We start from the raw sequence: 18627 nt of genomic DNA on the forward strand, positions 1-18627 counted from the left end.
GAGTTAATGATGTGTCATAGGTCCTTGGGACACAGCTGTCGGGCTGAACGCAGTCCCAAGCAGAGTTTCTGATACCAAGGGCGGGACTAGCTTGACAGGCAGGACGTGACATATCGTTACACTCGCTGGGACACGCCTTCATGCAGAAAATACTATGAGTCCCATGTGGTTGTAAGCAGTGTAAACACCCACTAGGTGCGATAGTTTAATGAAGTGATAATGGCACCAATAAAGAATAGCTAGCTTTTGAAATGTGAAAGTATAGATCCACATGAGTTGTTTTTTTTATCATATCGTGAAGTTTACAATAACCAGTTTTTCTTATGATATTTGGCTATGACTTCTATAGCTTCGGAACATTCTAATACTGTGATGGTCAGGCTTCGTGTCTGAAGAATGCTTTAAAACTATCTTTTTTTTTTTTTCCCATAATCTGTTTCAAAATTGAGGTCTGGTAGTGAGGTTGTTTATGAGTTACTTAATGTAAAAAATTGGTTTATCCAAAAAACATAGATGCCTTGCACCCTTTTGTTTTTGACTATAAAAAACTGGGTTATCGGGGCACCTGGTGGCTCAGTCGAAGTGCCCAGCTCTTGATTTCGGCTCAGGTCATGATCTCACAGTTCCTGGGATCGAGTCCCTCATTGGGCTCTGGACTGACAGTGTGGAGCCTACTTGGAATTCTCTCTCTCTGCTCCTTCCCCCCACCTTGTGCTTGCTCTCTTTTCTCTCTCTCTCTCAAAAAATAAACATTAAAAAAAAAAAAAAACTAGATTGGCAACTGTAGAACAGTGAAAGAGAAGACATAGTTTTATAAAGTAGTTTTCTTTAAAGTAAAAAGTTATTTTGCAGTAATAACATTTTTTTAAGTTTTTATTTATTTGAGAGAGAGAGAGTGAATGCGTGCATGCATGTGAGTGTGAGCAGGGGAGGGGCAGAGAATGAGAGAGAGAGAGAGAGAGAGAGAATCCCAAACAGGCTCCATATTGTCAGCATGGAGCCCAACGTGGGGCTCGAACCCACAAACTGTGGGATCATGACCTGAGCTGAAACCAAGAGTTGGACGCCAACTGACCAAGCCACCCAGGTGCTCCTGCAATAGTATTTTTAAGAAATGTGCAAAATTTGTTTACACATCTTATTACCTCATATTGTTTGGTTCACATTAAATTTGTAAAGCTTACCAACGTGGCACTTTTTCAGATCACCATAAATTAGTCTCAGAAAGTAAATAATTACCAGTTCTAAGGCATAAAGAGTTTTCAATTTGTTGCTATTTTGATAATGCATCGAACTATTTATATGTATCTCCATTTACTTTTTCTTGTTCCGCAGGTTTGCCATCAGCAAATTTGGCCGCACCTAACCTCACTGTGGAGGAGGGAAGGTCTATCACATTATCTTGCAGTGTTTCAGGCGATCCAGTTCCGAATTTATACTGGGATGTCGGTAATCTGGTTTCCAAGCATATGGTAAGGCTTTTGTTTGGCTCTGTGTTCAGAGAGAGATGAGAGTGTCTCAGAACTTGAGATCGTATTAATCTAGTAATGATCGTTTAATATTTTATAGGGCCAGAAAGAGAAATTTACACTGTGTTTGATGTACATTTACTTGCTATTTATTCTTTTAGTTAACAAAGACTAGTGCAGGTTTGCATTTTCGTTGTGTATACCTACTAGATTAGAGTCTCTGTGTCTCTGGTGAGCTTCTTGCGACCCTGTGAGCAAGGTGAGGGGCGCTCCTTGGGCTCTTTTCCCTTGGAGAAAGGTAGGTAAGAATTCAAAGATTAAATCAGCATTGCGCATTAAACCATTGTAATCTAGAGAAGTAGAATAGCTCCTGATTGGTTCCTTTGCCTGGCCCCAAACCTTTTCTAATGGTATAGATTTCTTTCTTTCGTTAGGGGGAGACACCCCAAATCTTTTCACTTTGGCATCAGTTGTGATAAAGATTATTTTTGTCTGTTAATTCATTTGTAGAATGAAACGAGCCACACACAGGGCTCCTTAAGGATAACTAACATTTCATCTGATGACAGTGGAAAGCAGATCTCCTGTGTGGCAGAAAATCTTGTAGGAGAAGACCAAGATTCTGTCAACCTCACTGTACATTGTACGTAATCAGACCGGCCTATGTTTTTAATCGCAAACGATCGCGGACACACCTGCATTTGTCGTTGGGCACTCTGGGTGCTGCTGAAGTGTGTGAAAAAAAGTGTGTGCTGTGTTCTGTGTGCAGTTTTCAAAGAGGTATCAGCCTCTGTCACGTGTTCTGTTTCTTCTCATCCCTCTTACTGGTGCATGTCTTTCTTTTAAGCTGCTTTTTTGATCTTAAACTTGTCCTCTTGTGCCTTCCTCCCCCCCCCCCAACCTTTTTTTTGGATAGAACATATTTTGAACTGGTTATCGTTCTCTTGTTAATAAGTTTTAGCTTAATTTCTGCCAAACCAGTTCCTAAAATTGTTTTCTCCATAAAAGCCATATGAAGATTTAAAGTTATACCACCTAAAGTATCAGGCTGGCTGTTCACAAACACCCAATTGTGCCGTCGATGCAATAAAACCTCATTAGTTTGACATCAGGGAAGGTTGGTGGTGTCCTGCTGAAGTTATTGAAAATTGTTATTACCCACAGAACATTTTTATTATTGTTTTAAATTTCTGTATACATTGCAACTAAGATACAGGACACTAATCCTTCTTCAGCATACGTGTTATTTCCCAGTGTTGTAAACAACACAACACATAGCTTCGCATTCCAGATTGTGGCGTTTAGGGCGAACATGTATTTGGTACAAATCACATATACTTTGCACATTGTTCCAAATTCTGAGCTGGCGTGCTATAAATTAATGAGGCGTTACTGTATTTGGGTCACGGTTTGGATGAGAGAAACACGAGTGTGCACGTGTGTGTGTATGAATACACGTTATACACGCGTAGACACATGGTATCGATACACTGGCTAAGGTTCACCCGTGGCGCACATTCAGTGTGTGATTGTTGGAGTGCATGATTATGGTCACCAACTGTAAGTCCTTTGTCACTGTCAGTACTACCTCTGTGCCTAGTAGGTACTGGACTCATAATTTCTCATCATTTCGACCCACCCAGAAGCCTGAAATCAATGCTATCCCCAAACATACGCAACCAGCTTCCAACTTTATGTCCTTAAATCAACACCTCACCAAAAGCTCATTTGAGCATGGTGGAAGGAATATGTGGGCCCTGGGCTTGGGGGCCTGGGCTGGTGGGAGGAAGGTAAGTGTTGCCCCTACCCCACTGGGGTCCTTGTATTTGTAACACAGAACTACAAATAAGGATGTTCAAATTCAAAGTCCTCTCAGTTAATATCTGTGGTGTTCACCATGGTCTGAAGAATTGACCTTATCTATCACAATCTAGGTAAAGAATAGAAGGAATAAATGGTGGATAATTTTAACAACTGAGATAGGCTTGGTAGTGAGCCTGGTCAAAGTGTATTTGTTAGCAAGTTGTGACTTTTCTCCCTCTTTGTGTGATGAACATGTACAACTGGGAAGCAAAGCAAGGACGGAAGGGCTGCGGGGTTAGGTGTCAGGAGACCCGGATCCTTGTTCCAGATCTGTCTCGCTCCCTAAAACTGACCAAGTCATTTACCCTCGCTGGACTTGGGTTTCCTCACCTGAAAAATGATGCTCTTAGGGCTCTGGAGGTATTTTCTAGTCCTTAATTGTATCATTATCAAAGTCAGACCACAATAAAATAAACAATTATGGGGGATTTTAAATACCCTCACTCAGGATAAGTACTCTGTTTAAAAATGCTACTTGAGTGTTTGTTTCCCCAAAGCGTAAAGTGCTTTATTTTTCAAGTTAAAGTGGTCTCTAGGTTGTTTGTCTAGGTTTGGACAGAACCCCAGACATTTAAAAAGGATCAAAACATTGACTTCTGAAATCCTAGCAAAAGTGCAGCGTACTGTCATGAAATGTGATACTTTTAAAGAGCATTTGCTATTGGCAATCAGTGAAAAGTACCAGCGGATCATACTTTATAATAATCAATCAGCATTGGCAGCAGCAGTCCCCGCCTTGGTCAGTTTGCTCCGTTTTAGATAAGCTGTGTGAGATCCGTGCTGCAGGCAAGATTTCCAAAGTCGTTTCATTATTTGTGTTGTTGAGTGAAGTATTGCAGAAACAGTGGCCCTCAGCTTTCTGGTGATGAATCTACGTAATATCAAAGCATATGTATTAGAAACCAAAGTTGACTTCCAGTGAACCCTTTCTGCTGTCAGAAATCTCTGCGATCTGTTTGGAGCTGGTTCTCACACTGCGAAATTTGAAAAACGACTATGGTTCGTGGGTCTTAAGTATGAGGAAAAGAGTCTCTTTGAAGCTGTCTGTAGGGAGTTCGATCAGCCTTGATGGTGATTCGAAATATTGTTGGATTCCAGAGTCGCTGGTCCTGTATTTTCTTAAACCAAACAGTTCGTTGAGTAAGATCCCCCCGCTGATGACGCAGAAATCTGGAGATGGGGAGAATTCTGAGCTTTCTGATGCTATTAACTTTCTCTTTTTCAATTTAGTTGCTCCAACTATCACATTTCTCGAATCTCCAACCTCAGACCACCACTGGTGCATTCCATTCACTGTGAAAGGCAACCCCAAACCAGCTCTTCAGTGGTTCTATAATGGGGCGATACTGAATGAGTCCAAGTACATCTGTACTAAAATCCATGTTACCAATCACACGGAGTACCATGGCTGCCTCCAGCTGGATAATCCTACTCACATGAACAATGGGGACTACAAGTTAGTAGCCAAGAACGAGTATGGGAAGGATGAGAAACAGATTTCTGCTCACTTCATGGGCTGGCCTGGAATCGTAGATGGTGAGTACCTGATGCTTTTGCATCCGGGGAGAGGATAGGGTGTATCACTCAACTATTGACAAAATCATGCCTTCAGCAAACCACCTGCAAACCCAAGGGTCTTGCTTGTGGGTCAGCTGGGGTTTTGTTCCATATGCCTTTATTCTGGGGTGCAGGTGAAGAAATGGCAGCCACACAGGAGGTCTGCTTCTGAGTGGCAAGTGCCGATGGCAGGAGGGCAACTAGAAATAGGCAAAGCTTCTCAAGGCCCAGCTTCCGCAGTGGCACGTGGTCTCTTCAGGCTATATGCCACTGGCCAAAGGAAGCCATAGGGCCACAGCCAAGTCCAGGGGCAGGGACTCATACTCCCAGGGAAGTGATGGGGCGGGGGGAATGAATCATTTTGGACAGTAGTCTGATGTGCACATTATTTTTATCTCAAGTGTTCAGTGACATTTTGTACCCATCATGGCAAAACTCATGCAAGATGTACGTAGGTGAACCGTGTTTGGTTGGCTCATGAACTACTGAAGATGTATTTTCTAGCCCCTTACCCGCTTGGAATTCAGAATCCTGCCCTCTCACCGTGGACGAGAAACCAGTTTCTTAGAATGTTTTGCCTACCTGGGCTGAGTGGTGTCATTCATTTATCAGATCCTGAATTGTTTTTCTAGGAGGTAATAGTTCCCATCTGACCAATGGTTTGGGATGCCGGCAGGCAAATTGCAATGTGAGCCCCAGCAACAGCAGGGACAATTGCCGTGCATTCATCTGCTTCTGATGCTGTTGTCCGGTGGAGTATTCTTACTTGTTGGGTCTTGTTGCCCAGATACTGGATGACACTGTGGAGGCCAAGGCCTGTTTGGACATTGGGACCTGTACATGAGTAGAATTCGCTGTAATAATTCTCAGTTCGTGAGGGCCACACAAAGATGGCTTGGCAGTGGGAAGGGAAGACAGCAGTTTGGCGGCCCGTGGGGCAGGGGCTGCGTGGGCAGCATGTGCTTGTGGGGCCCAGAGGGCAGTCCCACGGACAGAGATGATGCATACGGAGCCCCCTTCAGCAAGTAGTGAGAATGTAGTTAGTGCCCATTACATAATAAGTCTGCCATTACACTGGTGTGTATTAAATAGCTTTTTAAGTGCACAAACTTCCTTAGCATGTTCAAAATGTTATTTGAATTATGTGAGTTTGATTTACAAACAGCCTTTCAGGAGCACATAAAACAAGCTGTGTTTGGATGCCTTACCCAGACACCCCTGGCAGTTGTCTTTTCCATTAAATCTTCCTCTTAATTGAGAGTTGAGCTGCTTGGCTACATTTGCTGTAGTAAATCTCTAGATTACTCTCTTTCTTCCTGTGTGTTTCGGGGAATGCAGCCTTATCGTTAAATCCAGAGATTCTGCTTGGGGACACTTGCTTTATGTTTGTTTTTCAATACACATTTTATTTATGAGTCATTTTCGATGTACAGAAAAGTTGCAAAGACAATACAGAGTCTTTGGACACCTCTCACCCAGTTGCTACTGTCGTGAACATCTCTCATTACCGTGGTATGTTTGTCAAAAGTAAGAAACCGACATTGGCACATTACTATTCACTAAACTTCAGACTTGATTTGAATTTTGCCAGCAGCTGCCTTTTGAAACCGTTGGGAGGTGAACTTGATTCAGGGTGAGGGTCTGGCATTGGAAAGTTTTAGAAGTGGTTTGTGTGCTTTGATATATATGCTCAGTTCTTCCAGGGGGAAGCCAGTAACTTCTATTTAACATAGAGGTTTGATGTATTTTTCTTTGGAACATTTCTGTATGGTGCCAGTCTTTGGTAGAGCTTAACTCTTCTCATCCATGTGGCCTCCTTTTTATGGATCACTTTTGTTAGTTTTAACTTCACTAATGATAGGAAAGAAGTGATTTCTGGTACAAGAATAACTTAGTGTCTCAAATACTCTCTTTAAAGGAAATCATCACTGATCAAAAATAAAAGTTGAGGTTAATTTTATAAAGATGTTTGTTCTCTCCTTCTTCTTGTTTGTTTACTTGTTTTGGTCAAGTCTTTAAAATAGAGATATCTGCTTTTAGAAATGATTTTTTTCCTCTTTAAGTATTTACTCAAGGACCAGCTATCAGGGAGTAATAAATGAAATGGAAATAAAAGAGCCTTGGTCCAGGGTGATAGTGGATATAAATGGCCCTAGTGGGCCATAAACCAGTGTGACCAATTAGAGATTGACCTCACTTGGCTTGTGTTTTAGAATCTTTGGTATTTATGAGATTTGGAACCATAGCATACAGATAATGGCCTTTTAAAGAATTGCTTCCTTTCCCTCTTACCCTCCTTTAAAACTAAAGAAAAATAAACAAATAACAAATCTATATATATTTCCCTGCCGGCCTAAAGTCTACAGGTTTAGGATGACAAGTCAAGTGTAGGTCTATATTCCTTCAGTATTTCAGTATTTCTGTTGTTGTCACATAGTAATTGGTAAGAAGTTTACTTTTTTTACAAATCTTTTTGATAAGATGCTTCAGCTACAGTCTTTCTTTCTTTCTTTCTTTCTTTCTTTCTTTTTTTGGATGAGATGCTTTTCTCTTTCTTTTCTTTTTCTATTTTGTTTTTTGCATTGCAAGTTAACTGGCTTATGAGGAAGCTGGCAGCCTGGGATCAGTGAAGTAGGGTTACCCTTCCATATGCAGCCAGGAGAATTAAAATGGCAGCCCAGCTCAGAACTGGGACTTTTGTGGAGTAGTCACCTTGCAAAGGAATTCACTGTCTTATTTGTAGATAGAAAGTGAAGAGAGTTGAAAGAAATTAAAACAGAAATAAAAACAAAGAGGGGCACCTGGATGGCTCAGTCGGTTGAGCATCCAGCTCTCAATACCGGCTCAGGTCATGATCTCACGGTCATGAGTTAGAGCCATGTCGGGCTCTGCACTGACAGCACGGTGGCTGCTTGGAATTCTCTTCCTCCCTCTCTGCCCCTCTCCCACTCTCTCTCCCTCAAAATAAATAAATAAACAAAAAAAAAAAAAAGAGAGAGAAAGACAAGGAAAAAAAGTCCCTAAAGCAAAAAGTTGGTGAGCTTTTTGGTGAAGAATGGAGTTACAGCCCTGATTGCCTTTATTACCGCCTGCAATGGAAACCGTGGATGTGGTGGGAGACACTCTCCTGCTTTCTGCGTGGAGAAAGGATGGGCAGAGAGACCTGGAGCCAGCATCAGCCAGGTCAAGAGGGTGCCACCCACAGGGTGTGAGGCCGTCGGTAAAGATCGCCCTACAGTGTCTCTCCAGAGTGCCGGGACCTTGCAGACTCCGATACCAGACCCAGCCAGGGTGCTAACAAGGAAGGACAGGTGTTCTCAGACCTTCGGGTATCAGCAGGGCCCCAGACACAAAGCCGGTGCCTTCCCATCTGTTCATCACTGGCAACCTGGCCAGTGACTGAGAAAGGGAGGAAAGACTTTCCCAAACTCCAGACACCAGATTGATCATTTTGGATCCCACGGTTAGAAGTGAACTCTGCTCAGGTCAGTTTTGGGTTACGTTTAAAGCACAAAACTCAACTTGTAGTTTCCAAATGAAATTTAGGGAACGATAGCGTTTATCTTTTCCAGCACGCTGAGGAACGCGGCTTGTAACAATCAAATTAATTTTATTTCGTTTTTATTTTCCATTGTCCCTGGAACATTTATTTATTCACTAAGAATAATCTTTTCTGGCTCCTGAACACTAGGGCCCGGCTCCCTGTTGTGCATTAGAATCAGCTGGGGAGTTTTAATTGTGATTTCATTATTTAACACACATTTCTAGGGCCCACCTCCAGTAATTCTGATTCAGTGGCTCCCGGACGAGGCTCAGGCTTTCACATTTTCTGTTTTTAAGATCCTCAGTGACTCCAGTGTGCAACCAAAGGTGAAAATGGTCTGGATGAGAGCCCTGACCCAAGTGAGATTTTTCTGCTCGTTGTTGAGTAACAGACAATCCTTTGGTCACTTTAGATTGCAGACAAAAATCTCAATTGAGAAATAGCATGTCCTATCTGAGTTAGAAACTAAAACTCTGGACTTGAGTTAAGTCCAGTCCAGGCCAGCATGATGTGTGTGTGGCCAGGGGTGGGGGTGGGGTGGGGGGTGAGGGGGTGGAGAGGTGGGGATGGGGTGTGGGAGGGAGATTGCAGAGCTGGCTAAGCAGAATTCAGGCCCTCTGTTACCTGAGTAGAAGGGAGTGGGCACGGGGGACAGGTGGCAGGCAGGTGTGCTCAGGGCGTGTGTTCAGTGCTGATTCACAGACCTTCCTGGATCGTTTTGTGGGATCTTGGTGATTCCTGTCTCTGCGGGCCTCTCTCCAGGGAGTCCGTGACAGGAAGCAAACATGTCTCTATTCCAGCTGGTGGAAGCGTCTCCTTCCTCAGAACCCAGGAATGCAGCTTCGTGCTGCTGAGATCCCTCTGCTCCTCCAGGGGGCTGTTGTCAGGACAGACATTCTCTCACGCCACCTCTGTCTGGTCCACGGGGAGCCCTCGTGGTCCCTCGTCTTGACACCTCCGGCCGTATAGGTTGAACGCAAATGCCACCTGCATCCTGCCTCCATTGGTTGCTTTCACCTTCTCTGGTAGGAGGCACGTACTTGGCCTCAGAGCCTTCTGCCTGCAGGGAACCCGGTTTGGGTTCTCAGAGTGCTGTGGTGGAGGCCCCATGGCTATGTGGAAACTTCTGTGTAAGTCCTGAATGAGCACCTTCTGTCTTCTTTGGGACCTCAAAAGTCTCAGTGTGAAGCAGAGGTTTCAAAGGACATGGGTCCAGCTTTCATTCATCTCCTTTGTGAGTTCTGCAGTGTTATTCTCTCTTTAGTGGGCACTGAGCAGATCACTAACAACGTACCCATTCCTCACTTCGCTTTGTGTTTGTCCTCTGTGGCCATTAGGGAGAAACTTTCTACCCAGAACCTCTTTTCTCTCAGCACTGCTTTGTCCTCCCTTACCCAGAGGCTCAGGCTTGCCCAGAGAAGACCTCAAGACTCTGCCACTTGACTACACGAACTTTCTAGACTTGGCGCTCTAAGAAAGAAAACAAGAAAGTTTTCTAGTCTTAGAAAACTAAGTCACAGTTTGGTTCCTGGAGAGGGTAGGAAAATGTAAGCTCCTTCTGGTGTCCAAGTTCCTTCCTCCTCAGAGGTATGCCACGGGGACAAGACGTCTCCTGCCCTCACCCCTAATGTTTATTGCGGTCACTGCCAGAGAGTACCCACCCCCCTCGGTGTTTGGGTATCTAGCTATTTTTTAGGTTTGCTTTATGTTTCATTGTAAAATGGCCATCCTCTATGCCCACTGAGGTCTTTTGACTTCAGTCAGACTTCTCACGGAGTTATAAATCAGGGCTTCTCAAACTTCAGTGAGCATACAGCTCTCCTGGAGATCCTGCTAAAACACAGATTCTGATCTCATGAATTTGGGGAAGGGTCTCAGATTTTGTATTTCTGACCACCTCCCGGCTGATGCTGCAGGTCCCGGACCACACTTTGCCTAGTGAGGGGGGTTCCCTTCTGCCCTGCGGAACCTGGGGGAAACCACTGGAAGGACCGCATAGGCATCTGCCAAGATGGCTGTACTGACTCCTTGTGGATATCGACGAGTAATAATGATAAAAATACAGAAGAGTTTGTGCACAGAGATGCACTCTAATTGGGTTTGGCAAAAGGTAGGATGAATTCAATGTGTTGGCTTCAGGAGGCTTAGGGAGACTGGATAAAGGAGAAACCTGGGGCGCCTGGGTGGCGCAGTCGGTTAAGCGTCCGACTTCAGCCAGGTCACGATCTCGCCGTCCGTGGGTTCGAGCCCCACGTCAGGCTCTGGGCTGATGGCTCAGAGCCTGGAGCCTGTTTCCGATTCTGTGTCTCCCTCTCTCTCTGCCCCTCCCCCGTTCATGCTCTGTCTCTCTCTGTCCCAAAAATAAATAAACGTTGAAAAAAAAAAAAAAAAAGGAGAAACCTGGTGCGGCACTCACAGAGGGAACACGGGACTCTCTGGGGAGTCTCCCAAAATTCTGCTGTATCCTAGTTAGCCGATAGGACAGAAATAAGACTTACCTAAGATGAATTGATCCACTACATGGCTGTCCTTGGAAAAGCCTTCTCGGGAACACGAAGGTGTGCATGGAGACTGGGTGAAGGTTAGAAGTGGTGAGTGTGTGTTTTCAAGTAGAACTATGACCAGAAATTAATGGCAGAGAGATCGCTTGTGAGTGTCACCAGGAAGAAATGTGGGGCGTTCGCCAGCGTCTTGGGATCAGCCGGCATGAGTTTCAAGAATTTTCAAGGTCGGCTATTTCCATCATCGTGAACACGTTGATTGTTCAAGGGTAGATTCTTTTATCGAAATCTCCCCCGAGTGATTAATACTTTAGGCTTGGCACAAACCTAGCCCGAGCACTGGGTGATAAAATACCCGTGCTCTAAAGCTTCCCATTCTTCAGGCAGTACATAAAGAGTGTCTCTGTGGCCCACTCATTCAGGAAGAATGTCACAGCTCAAGAATGCTCATTCACACAAGCAGTGGGAGTGAGTGACTTATGCTTCCTAATTCGGGAGCACTTGCCTCCTATGCACAGTGTGCGTCGGGAGCAAACTATAAATATTGGAAGATTTTTCCCCACAGCTTCTCATTCGTGCTGTTTTATCAAGAGATTCATGACGTCTGGATGAACTGGAGCTCTCTGCAGTACTTAGAGTTGCCCCCAAACTGGCAGATTTAGATTTGGTGTACTTGGGCCAAAGAATGTAGGGAGAGGAAATTTCTCTAAATGTTACACTTTAAGAAAATATAAAGCCCCCCCACGACTCGCTCTCTGGCCCTTTGTCGGGACCTGTTTCTTGTCCTGGGAGCGGAAGGAAAGGAAAGTTTGACCTGCTTTTCTGTCTTAAATAACTGAGAAGACTATGGTTTGGCTATAGGCTCTTAATAATCGTGATAATTAAGATTTATACTTAAATAGTTCTTTAGGTCTCAAGAGTACTAACGTTAATTAATTATGCTTCCCAAAGCTCCTGACGGGTTGCCAGAGCCAATGCTGTTATCCTCTCCTGAGGTATGGAACATTCCTTTGTCACAGGAAAAGTGAAGAGACCCCCTGATGCTGCATAGCACGTTAGTGGTTCAGCCAAAAATGAAACCCGGACATCCGAACCCCTAGTGTGTTGGGGCCCTGCCGTTCAGAAAAGGAAGAGGAGAGGTATCTGGAAGTCAGAAGGAGGGACTTCCACGAGTTAGACAACACTGTTGACAAACCAAGGACGGGACGGTTGATTTGAAAAGAACGAATCATTTGCTATTTCTTTATCATATGGAATTCTTTGAAATATTTTTCACGATCACACTAAGCAGAGTCTGAAAATAGATTTGAGAGAGAAGTCTCTTTTTTTTTTTTAAGACATTAGAGAGAAACTGAACGCTGAAAGGAAGGAAACAGATGTGTCTCCTGGCCTCCATCATTACTTTCATCTTTGCAGTGGGATGGAAAGGGAACCCTACCTGCCCTTCCACAATTTTTCTTTATCCTACACGTGTGCTTTTCCTTTAATAGTGGAGTCTTAACAGTTAAAAAGCCGTGGAGTTTTACTCATAAAGACTTACATGGAGTCAGAAGATTTACTCATGAGCTAAAACAGATTAGAATATAGAAGCTCCAAAGCCCTCTCTTTAAAAGCAGTTTAGCATGGAGGATGGCGAGGGGCTTTGGTTTGATATTGTTGGGGAGAAAGTGACAGTATCATCCATGCTTAGAAACCTTTAACGTCCCTGAGGTCTGTCTTGTGGAGGTGCAGACATCACACGCGCCATCTGGAGCTCTGTCTGGAGTGCGTGTGGCCACAGGACAGTCCCCAGGGTTTTCACTGGGAGTGCTTCGGGCTGCACCTGTTAGTAGTGGTCCCCAAATCCTGACAACACGCCTTAGGTCAAGGGCCAAGCACAAATGAGTGTAGCGCCTGCCGACGCTCCACAGACTCTTCAGAAAATGGACTTGGAACATGAGACAAGCAACCATTTGTGCCTGGCGTGCACCTTCTTTGGGCTGGGGAGTAGCTGCTGTTTCCACACTGGAGCCAGCCGGCGGGGGGGGGGGGGGGGTAGAAAGTGGCCCGCTGCTTGTCTGGAATGGAGTGGGGTTGATGGAGTCCTTGAGTTTCCTTATTTATTTATTTATTTTTTCTGGAAATTCCCGTATTTTATTCCAGTGGTTTTCAACATGAAGCTTTAGGGTTTAATGCCGCCTCCTGCTGCCTAAATCTGAGATTTTCTTGCTTGACGAGCTACGGGGATGGTATTCAAGGAAGCAGAACTCTGCTCAGATGCCCTGTGTAAGCAAGCACATTACTCATTCACCAGTCATTCACTGTCTCTGGGCCAGCTTTTGTTTGCCTTTCCTCATCCACCTTTTAGTCCTGAATATCTCAAACAGGCATTTTTACCCTTATACATAATGATATATAATGAACATATTTAAGCCACTTAGAAATTAGACTTAAACATGGCAGGATATTTTCCCAATATGACCATTGCCAGAAGTCTAAGAAGGAAGTGGTGACTTTGTCCCGTGCCTGCATTTAACATCATGTTAACAACTGCCCTACAATTGGAGTATAAACACCACGGGAGGTTAACTTGACTGAGAAGTTGCTAGAAGCAAAATTCTGTGTTTGATGAGCTGGGATTAGCTGGAGTGCCGTGACCCTTGTTTTTCATAAACTTTAGGTCTGTGTATCTTCCCAGGCACCGGCTTCTTAAACCTTTGTACACAGAGACATTTCTTTATTGTAGCGAGTGGACCTTCATCAGACACAGTATGGTATGGTTGGCGGGGTGGGGGGGGGGGGAGGGGGAACACCTTATTGTTCCTCCCACATTGTCTTCCCGTGAGTTTTGTAATCTTGCGCTAAATTTGAGTATTCCTGACAATGAAAGGAAAGTGACAGTACTTCTCATACATCTCGAAAAAATGAAGTTAGGAAAATATAGTAGTCTTCTGACAGTGTAGATGTGACCTAACGGTTTTGCTGGTGAACTTGGTAGGAAAGGCATCCACCGATACGAATTCTAAGTCTGGAAAAAGATCAGTTTTCCAGGTTATGGGCTAACCTGTTTACTTTTGAGCCCACCCCAGATCCTTTTTCTATACCTGATATCTGCTGCCTTGACTTGATCTGATGTTCTGGATGTTCCTGGGGGCCTTGTGTGAGTAATAGGGGGGTTCCCTTTCTCTGACAAGGCTGATTACACCTGTATATCAGTCACAGTCCCTGCAGCCCTTCCAATGTGTGGTCTACATAAATCTGACTTTGAATCCTCAGTCTTTTTACTTTCTTACGGGATTGCATGTGTAAAGGAAGGTGGTCTCTGTGGGGTCCCTGAGAACCTGAGGACAAATCGGGGTGACTGACTACTCCTAGTTTTTACACCAAAAGTCCTATGTCTGGGGAAAGCCCCCATTCTTGGACAAACTATGTCTTCAGTCTCAGAGAGTCTGAGATGGTGGGTCAACGTAGTACAAATGAAAGTCTGTATACTTGCATTCAATAACTTTAAAAATATGAGTCAAGTTAATGAATTGCTAAATCAAATAGGTTCTATCTATCTACCTTGGAAAATACATGTTTATAATGACCTGGAAGGGTAGGTTTGAGGATCAAATTCTCCCTGATTCTTGGACTTCCATGCTGGAACATAGTGGTTTTGGTAGAGCTGGTTCCTGGTCATATCCCTGCCCTGTGCCTCCGACTGTATGGTGAGAGGTAGATGAGAGGCAAAGAGGGTGCATATGGACACCTCAGCTCACCTGCCCTTGCTTGGCCCTCACCCCTCTCCTGGGTCTTGGGTCAGAAGGTGCTCAGACTGATGGTGTGGCCACCTGTGGGCTAACAGATGCGGGGAAAAAGCTAGCTAGTCCTAGGAAGTGTGTGTGTGTGTGTTGTGTGGGGAAGGAAATCTGGGTCCTGGGTCCTTAAGTGAGGTCTAGAAGGCGAGTGTAGACTCTGGTGGACAGGTACCCTTGCAGGTGCAGACCTGTATATTGAGGGCACAGAGTGGGATCTTCTTAAGTAATGGATTACCGAGCAGTTCAAAGAATGACTTGCTCACTTGGGATTACATAACCTTTCCTTCAGTAGGGGTATGCAATAGACACAGCGATAGGACACCCTTTGTTCCCAGGACTTTGCAAAGGGAAAGGATTTCTGCAGGTGGGTGGGTGCCCTGCATATGACATCACCAGGGCTACCACTGGGATTTTATGCTGCTTTATCCACCAAATTATCCCTCAAATTGCAAGGCAGCCTTCAAGGCCCTTCTCAGGAAGAGCATATCCACTACAAACAATTCTGACAATACATATTAACAAATTGTAACTCAAGACTACTTTGAAGTGGTGTTGGAGGTACTGAAACTCAAAATACTATTGAAATATACTGGAATCGATGACTTTGCATGTATTGACGCAGGGCCAACTCATATGTGGCACTGGTTGTGCGCTGCACAATTTCGGTTCACATAGAGTGCAGTCTAAATGGCGCCCCCTAGAGTTATACCAAGCATGGAATGCTCAGCAGTATGTAGCATCCCTGACTTGACGTGCACAACCATCTACTTAGTGTTTCCCCTGCTAAACTACAGATTCTGTGAGTTGAACTGTGTTGAAATTCTGATTTGAATGTTAGGGCCGTGTTTCTCTGGTTCTTCATTTAGACAAACTTATGATTATTTCCTAGCGAATACACGAACAGAAAATTGGCTCAAGTTCCCCTTTATCTGAAATGATACTTTTCTGCTAAGGGTTTAGAAATGAAATGAGACCTGAATAAGCTTTATAGTTTACAAGTAAGTACGTGAAGGCTAAAAGGAGAGGAAGTAGAATTGGAAATTTATTTCCTAATCACGTAAAGGTTGTATCAAGTTTTAATTTTATTTCCAAGTAGGCTTTCATGTAGAGACCCAGTTCGTTCTGATTGGAGAGTAAGGAACAGCTGGTTTTGTCACCAGTTCCTGTTGATGTAGATTTAAAAAAAAATCAACACGTTTTTGCAAATTTTCACGGGAATATTTTAAAACTGAGTATTCCTATCGTCTTGGTGCCTAAAGAATCTCCCCCCCACCCCCAAATTAAGTGGCTATGCTTTTGCATTTGTCCCTGACATAACAAACGTAACGTTTATTTGTGATCTCTTACACATAAATCATTTCAATAGAGAAAGTATATATATTTTTCTGTGTTATATTAAAGGCAAAGAAAAGGTTTATTTATTAAGCCTTGGCAACCCCCTCCCCCCCCCCCAAAACACCAAGTAGAGAGCAAAACCGTGCATTAGTATCATTATTTCAGGCTGGTTAATAACATGTTTGTGAAAGCAAATAGACCTTCCAAAATGCACTTTGCAAGTAACACCCAAACCACCAGAGGCTTTATCTTTTGTTGTTGAACATGGTGTGGAGATGGTCTGTCCCTGGAATGAAAAAAAGTACCAGAAATGCAGTTAAAATGGCCAATGGTATAATAGAAACGGTCATAACGCATTGATCGCTGAAGTTTGTCCAGCTATAGTGATTTCTTTTCTTTTCTTGTTTTGAAGGGATGGGGGCTTTGGGGACTGGGGAGGGAAACAGCTAACAAGGAGCAAACCAAGAGTTTCAGGTTTTGTGTACTCATCCTATAAAACAACCTATTCAACTGTAAAATCCTCGATATATATTTAACCCATTTTAGTGGGTATACTTAGTATTAACTCTGAATGCATACTTACGAATCTTTGCTTTGTTTTGCCTTTTAGGTGCCAACCCAAATTATCCTGATGTAATTTATGAAGGTAGCTATCCTGTTGTCTTTATTTTGTATTTGTTTCAAAATGTTTGTCTGAGATGAAATGAATCAACTAAAAGAGGACCTTTCAGCTCAGTTAAATATACACTTCAAGCATTACATAGGCCACAATATTTCAAAAATCATCCAATATTGATGGCTGTTTTCCCTTGGTATTTACAGTGCTTGTAAATAGCATTTTCTCTCTCATGCTCTGTTCTTGGAAGTAGTGAATCCATTCCACTGTAACAGACATTTTGTTTCTATAATTGGGAACTAATTACCTGTTTAAAAGCCATGACTACCAAGAAAAGGGAGGTGTATCAGTTTCTGGCTCTGACAGTAAACCCAATTCAGAATTGTGTTTCTTGTATAATAAGGAAGTTTGGCTCACAAACAGGAACCTCAAAAGTAGGGCATGTTTTTAGGTTTGGTTAAATCAGCAGCTCAACCATGTCGTCAGGTACCCAAGTTTTTTCATCTTTACACCCCCCCTGAACACTGTGCCCACTTTGTGGAAGGTTGGTTTCCCTCATGGTTTTAAGATGATGCCGGCAGAGGGGCCGCTGTTGCTCGCATTGTTGGGAGAAATGGAAGAGCTTCTGAAAGCATTCCAGAAGAAAGGGACCTTTCCCAGAAATCTCCATCAGTCCTCCTTGAATCTGATTCACGACCCAGTGGGTCATGGTCCATTCTTGCCTCCATTGCTGCTAAGAGGGAATGGTTAACCCTTGGCTAACTGGAGCCATCCCTGTAGTTTAGACCAGCTTCCTCAGAGAATGTCAGTGAAGGCTTGAATAAAATGGGGTTCTCTTAGGAATGCGGAAAGGGAGAATCCAGAAGGTGGACTGCATTAGCTTTTAGCTGGATATCTCCTCTGTACTTTGCTATTTTAATGGGATGCCAGGGACGTTTGACTAGGGGTGAAAAATCCATCTTTAACAGATTTCCAGACCTCCTTCATGACCAGGAGGCCTTGCCTCTGTTTGGGGGAAGTGGCAAGCTCAATTTCAAGACTTGTCTCAAAATTTAAGACTGATTAAAAGTTACCTTGGTTAAAATGTCATTAAATATTCAATATTCCATTCTTTAGTTTTATGTACACATTGACATTTTATTTTTATAAAGTGATTCTATATTTGTATGTTTGTTACATGTGTGTGTATTTAACTTGAGCTAATTTTAATTAGGGAATCATATTATCTTTACCTGTTTTATGCATGTTAAACTGTATTTCCTTCAAGTTGTTGTTCAGATGATTTTGTGCATATGATTTGCATATTTTTGTTTTTATTTGTCCCCATTCAGTTTAAAGAAAGAGTATCTCAAATTGTATCACAGAGAGGTATATTTGAATTGTGATTTTACATTTTAAAATAATGTTTTGGACTCCTTTCCAGTAAGTTCAAGACTTTAAAAATGCTATCTTCTCATTGGCTTCAGGTCCCACTTTGGATCTTTGGGCCAAAAAATATCGTGATATCAAACTATAGAGACTTTAATGATTTGATTTTGTATGAGTGGCTCATTAGAATATAAAGAGGTCAAAAATTAGCAAATAGATGATATCTCTTAGTGTTTGGTAGAAATTAATGTTCTAGTCTATTTAAAATGAAAATGGTAATAGTAGTTTTGGAGTAAGACTGGAACAGCAAGCAGAAAATAAGTGCTTTTTCTGTTACTTTTTTATTCACATTCAAAGGAACACTCGGCTAATCAAAATATAATTTAAATTTATTGCCCCAAGGCCAGCATGATAGTTCTCCCTAGGAAAGTGTGGCTGGGGCTGACTTAATGAGGTTGTTTGTGTAAGATGGAAATTGCAGTCACCAGATCTATTTAGAATAAAAATAACAAACGTTGATAAGCAACATTATTTGCAGTAAGTTTATCAAAAATGTTCTATGACTCTTTACATGTAATATTACTAATAAAAACTT

General features: G+C 43.0%; 1 protein-coding gene across 5 annotated transcripts in view; it reads left to right on the top strand.

Moving 5' to 3' along the window:
* Positions 1-18627, top strand: part of NTRK2 (neurotrophic receptor tyrosine kinase 2) — a 332327-nt gene that overhangs the window by 46390 nt on the left and 267310 nt on the right. For 4 of the 5 annotated variants that reach the window (XM_047097632.1, XM_047097611.1, XM_047097642.1 and 1 more), the window contains exons 6-9: positions 1336-1472; positions 1980-2112; positions 4563-4868; positions 16659-16694. In XM_047097632.1, the coding sequence (XP_046953588.1) occupies positions 1336-1472; positions 1980-2112; positions 4563-4868; positions 16659-16694 (612 nt within the window). The remainder of the gene's footprint in view (positions 1-1335; positions 1473-1979; positions 2113-4562; positions 4869-16658; positions 16695-18627) is intronic. The other variant, XM_047097621.1, reaches the window with a different exon arrangement.

The sequence above is a fragment of the Lynx rufus genome, unplaced genomic scaffold, assembly GCF_022079265.1.
Source record: "Lynx rufus isolate CCGP_SWC_20201006 ecotype Redwood Valley unplaced genomic scaffold, mLynRuf1.p SCAF_10, whole genome shotgun sequence".
NCBI lineage: Eukaryota > Metazoa > Chordata > Mammalia > Carnivora > Felidae > Lynx > Lynx rufus.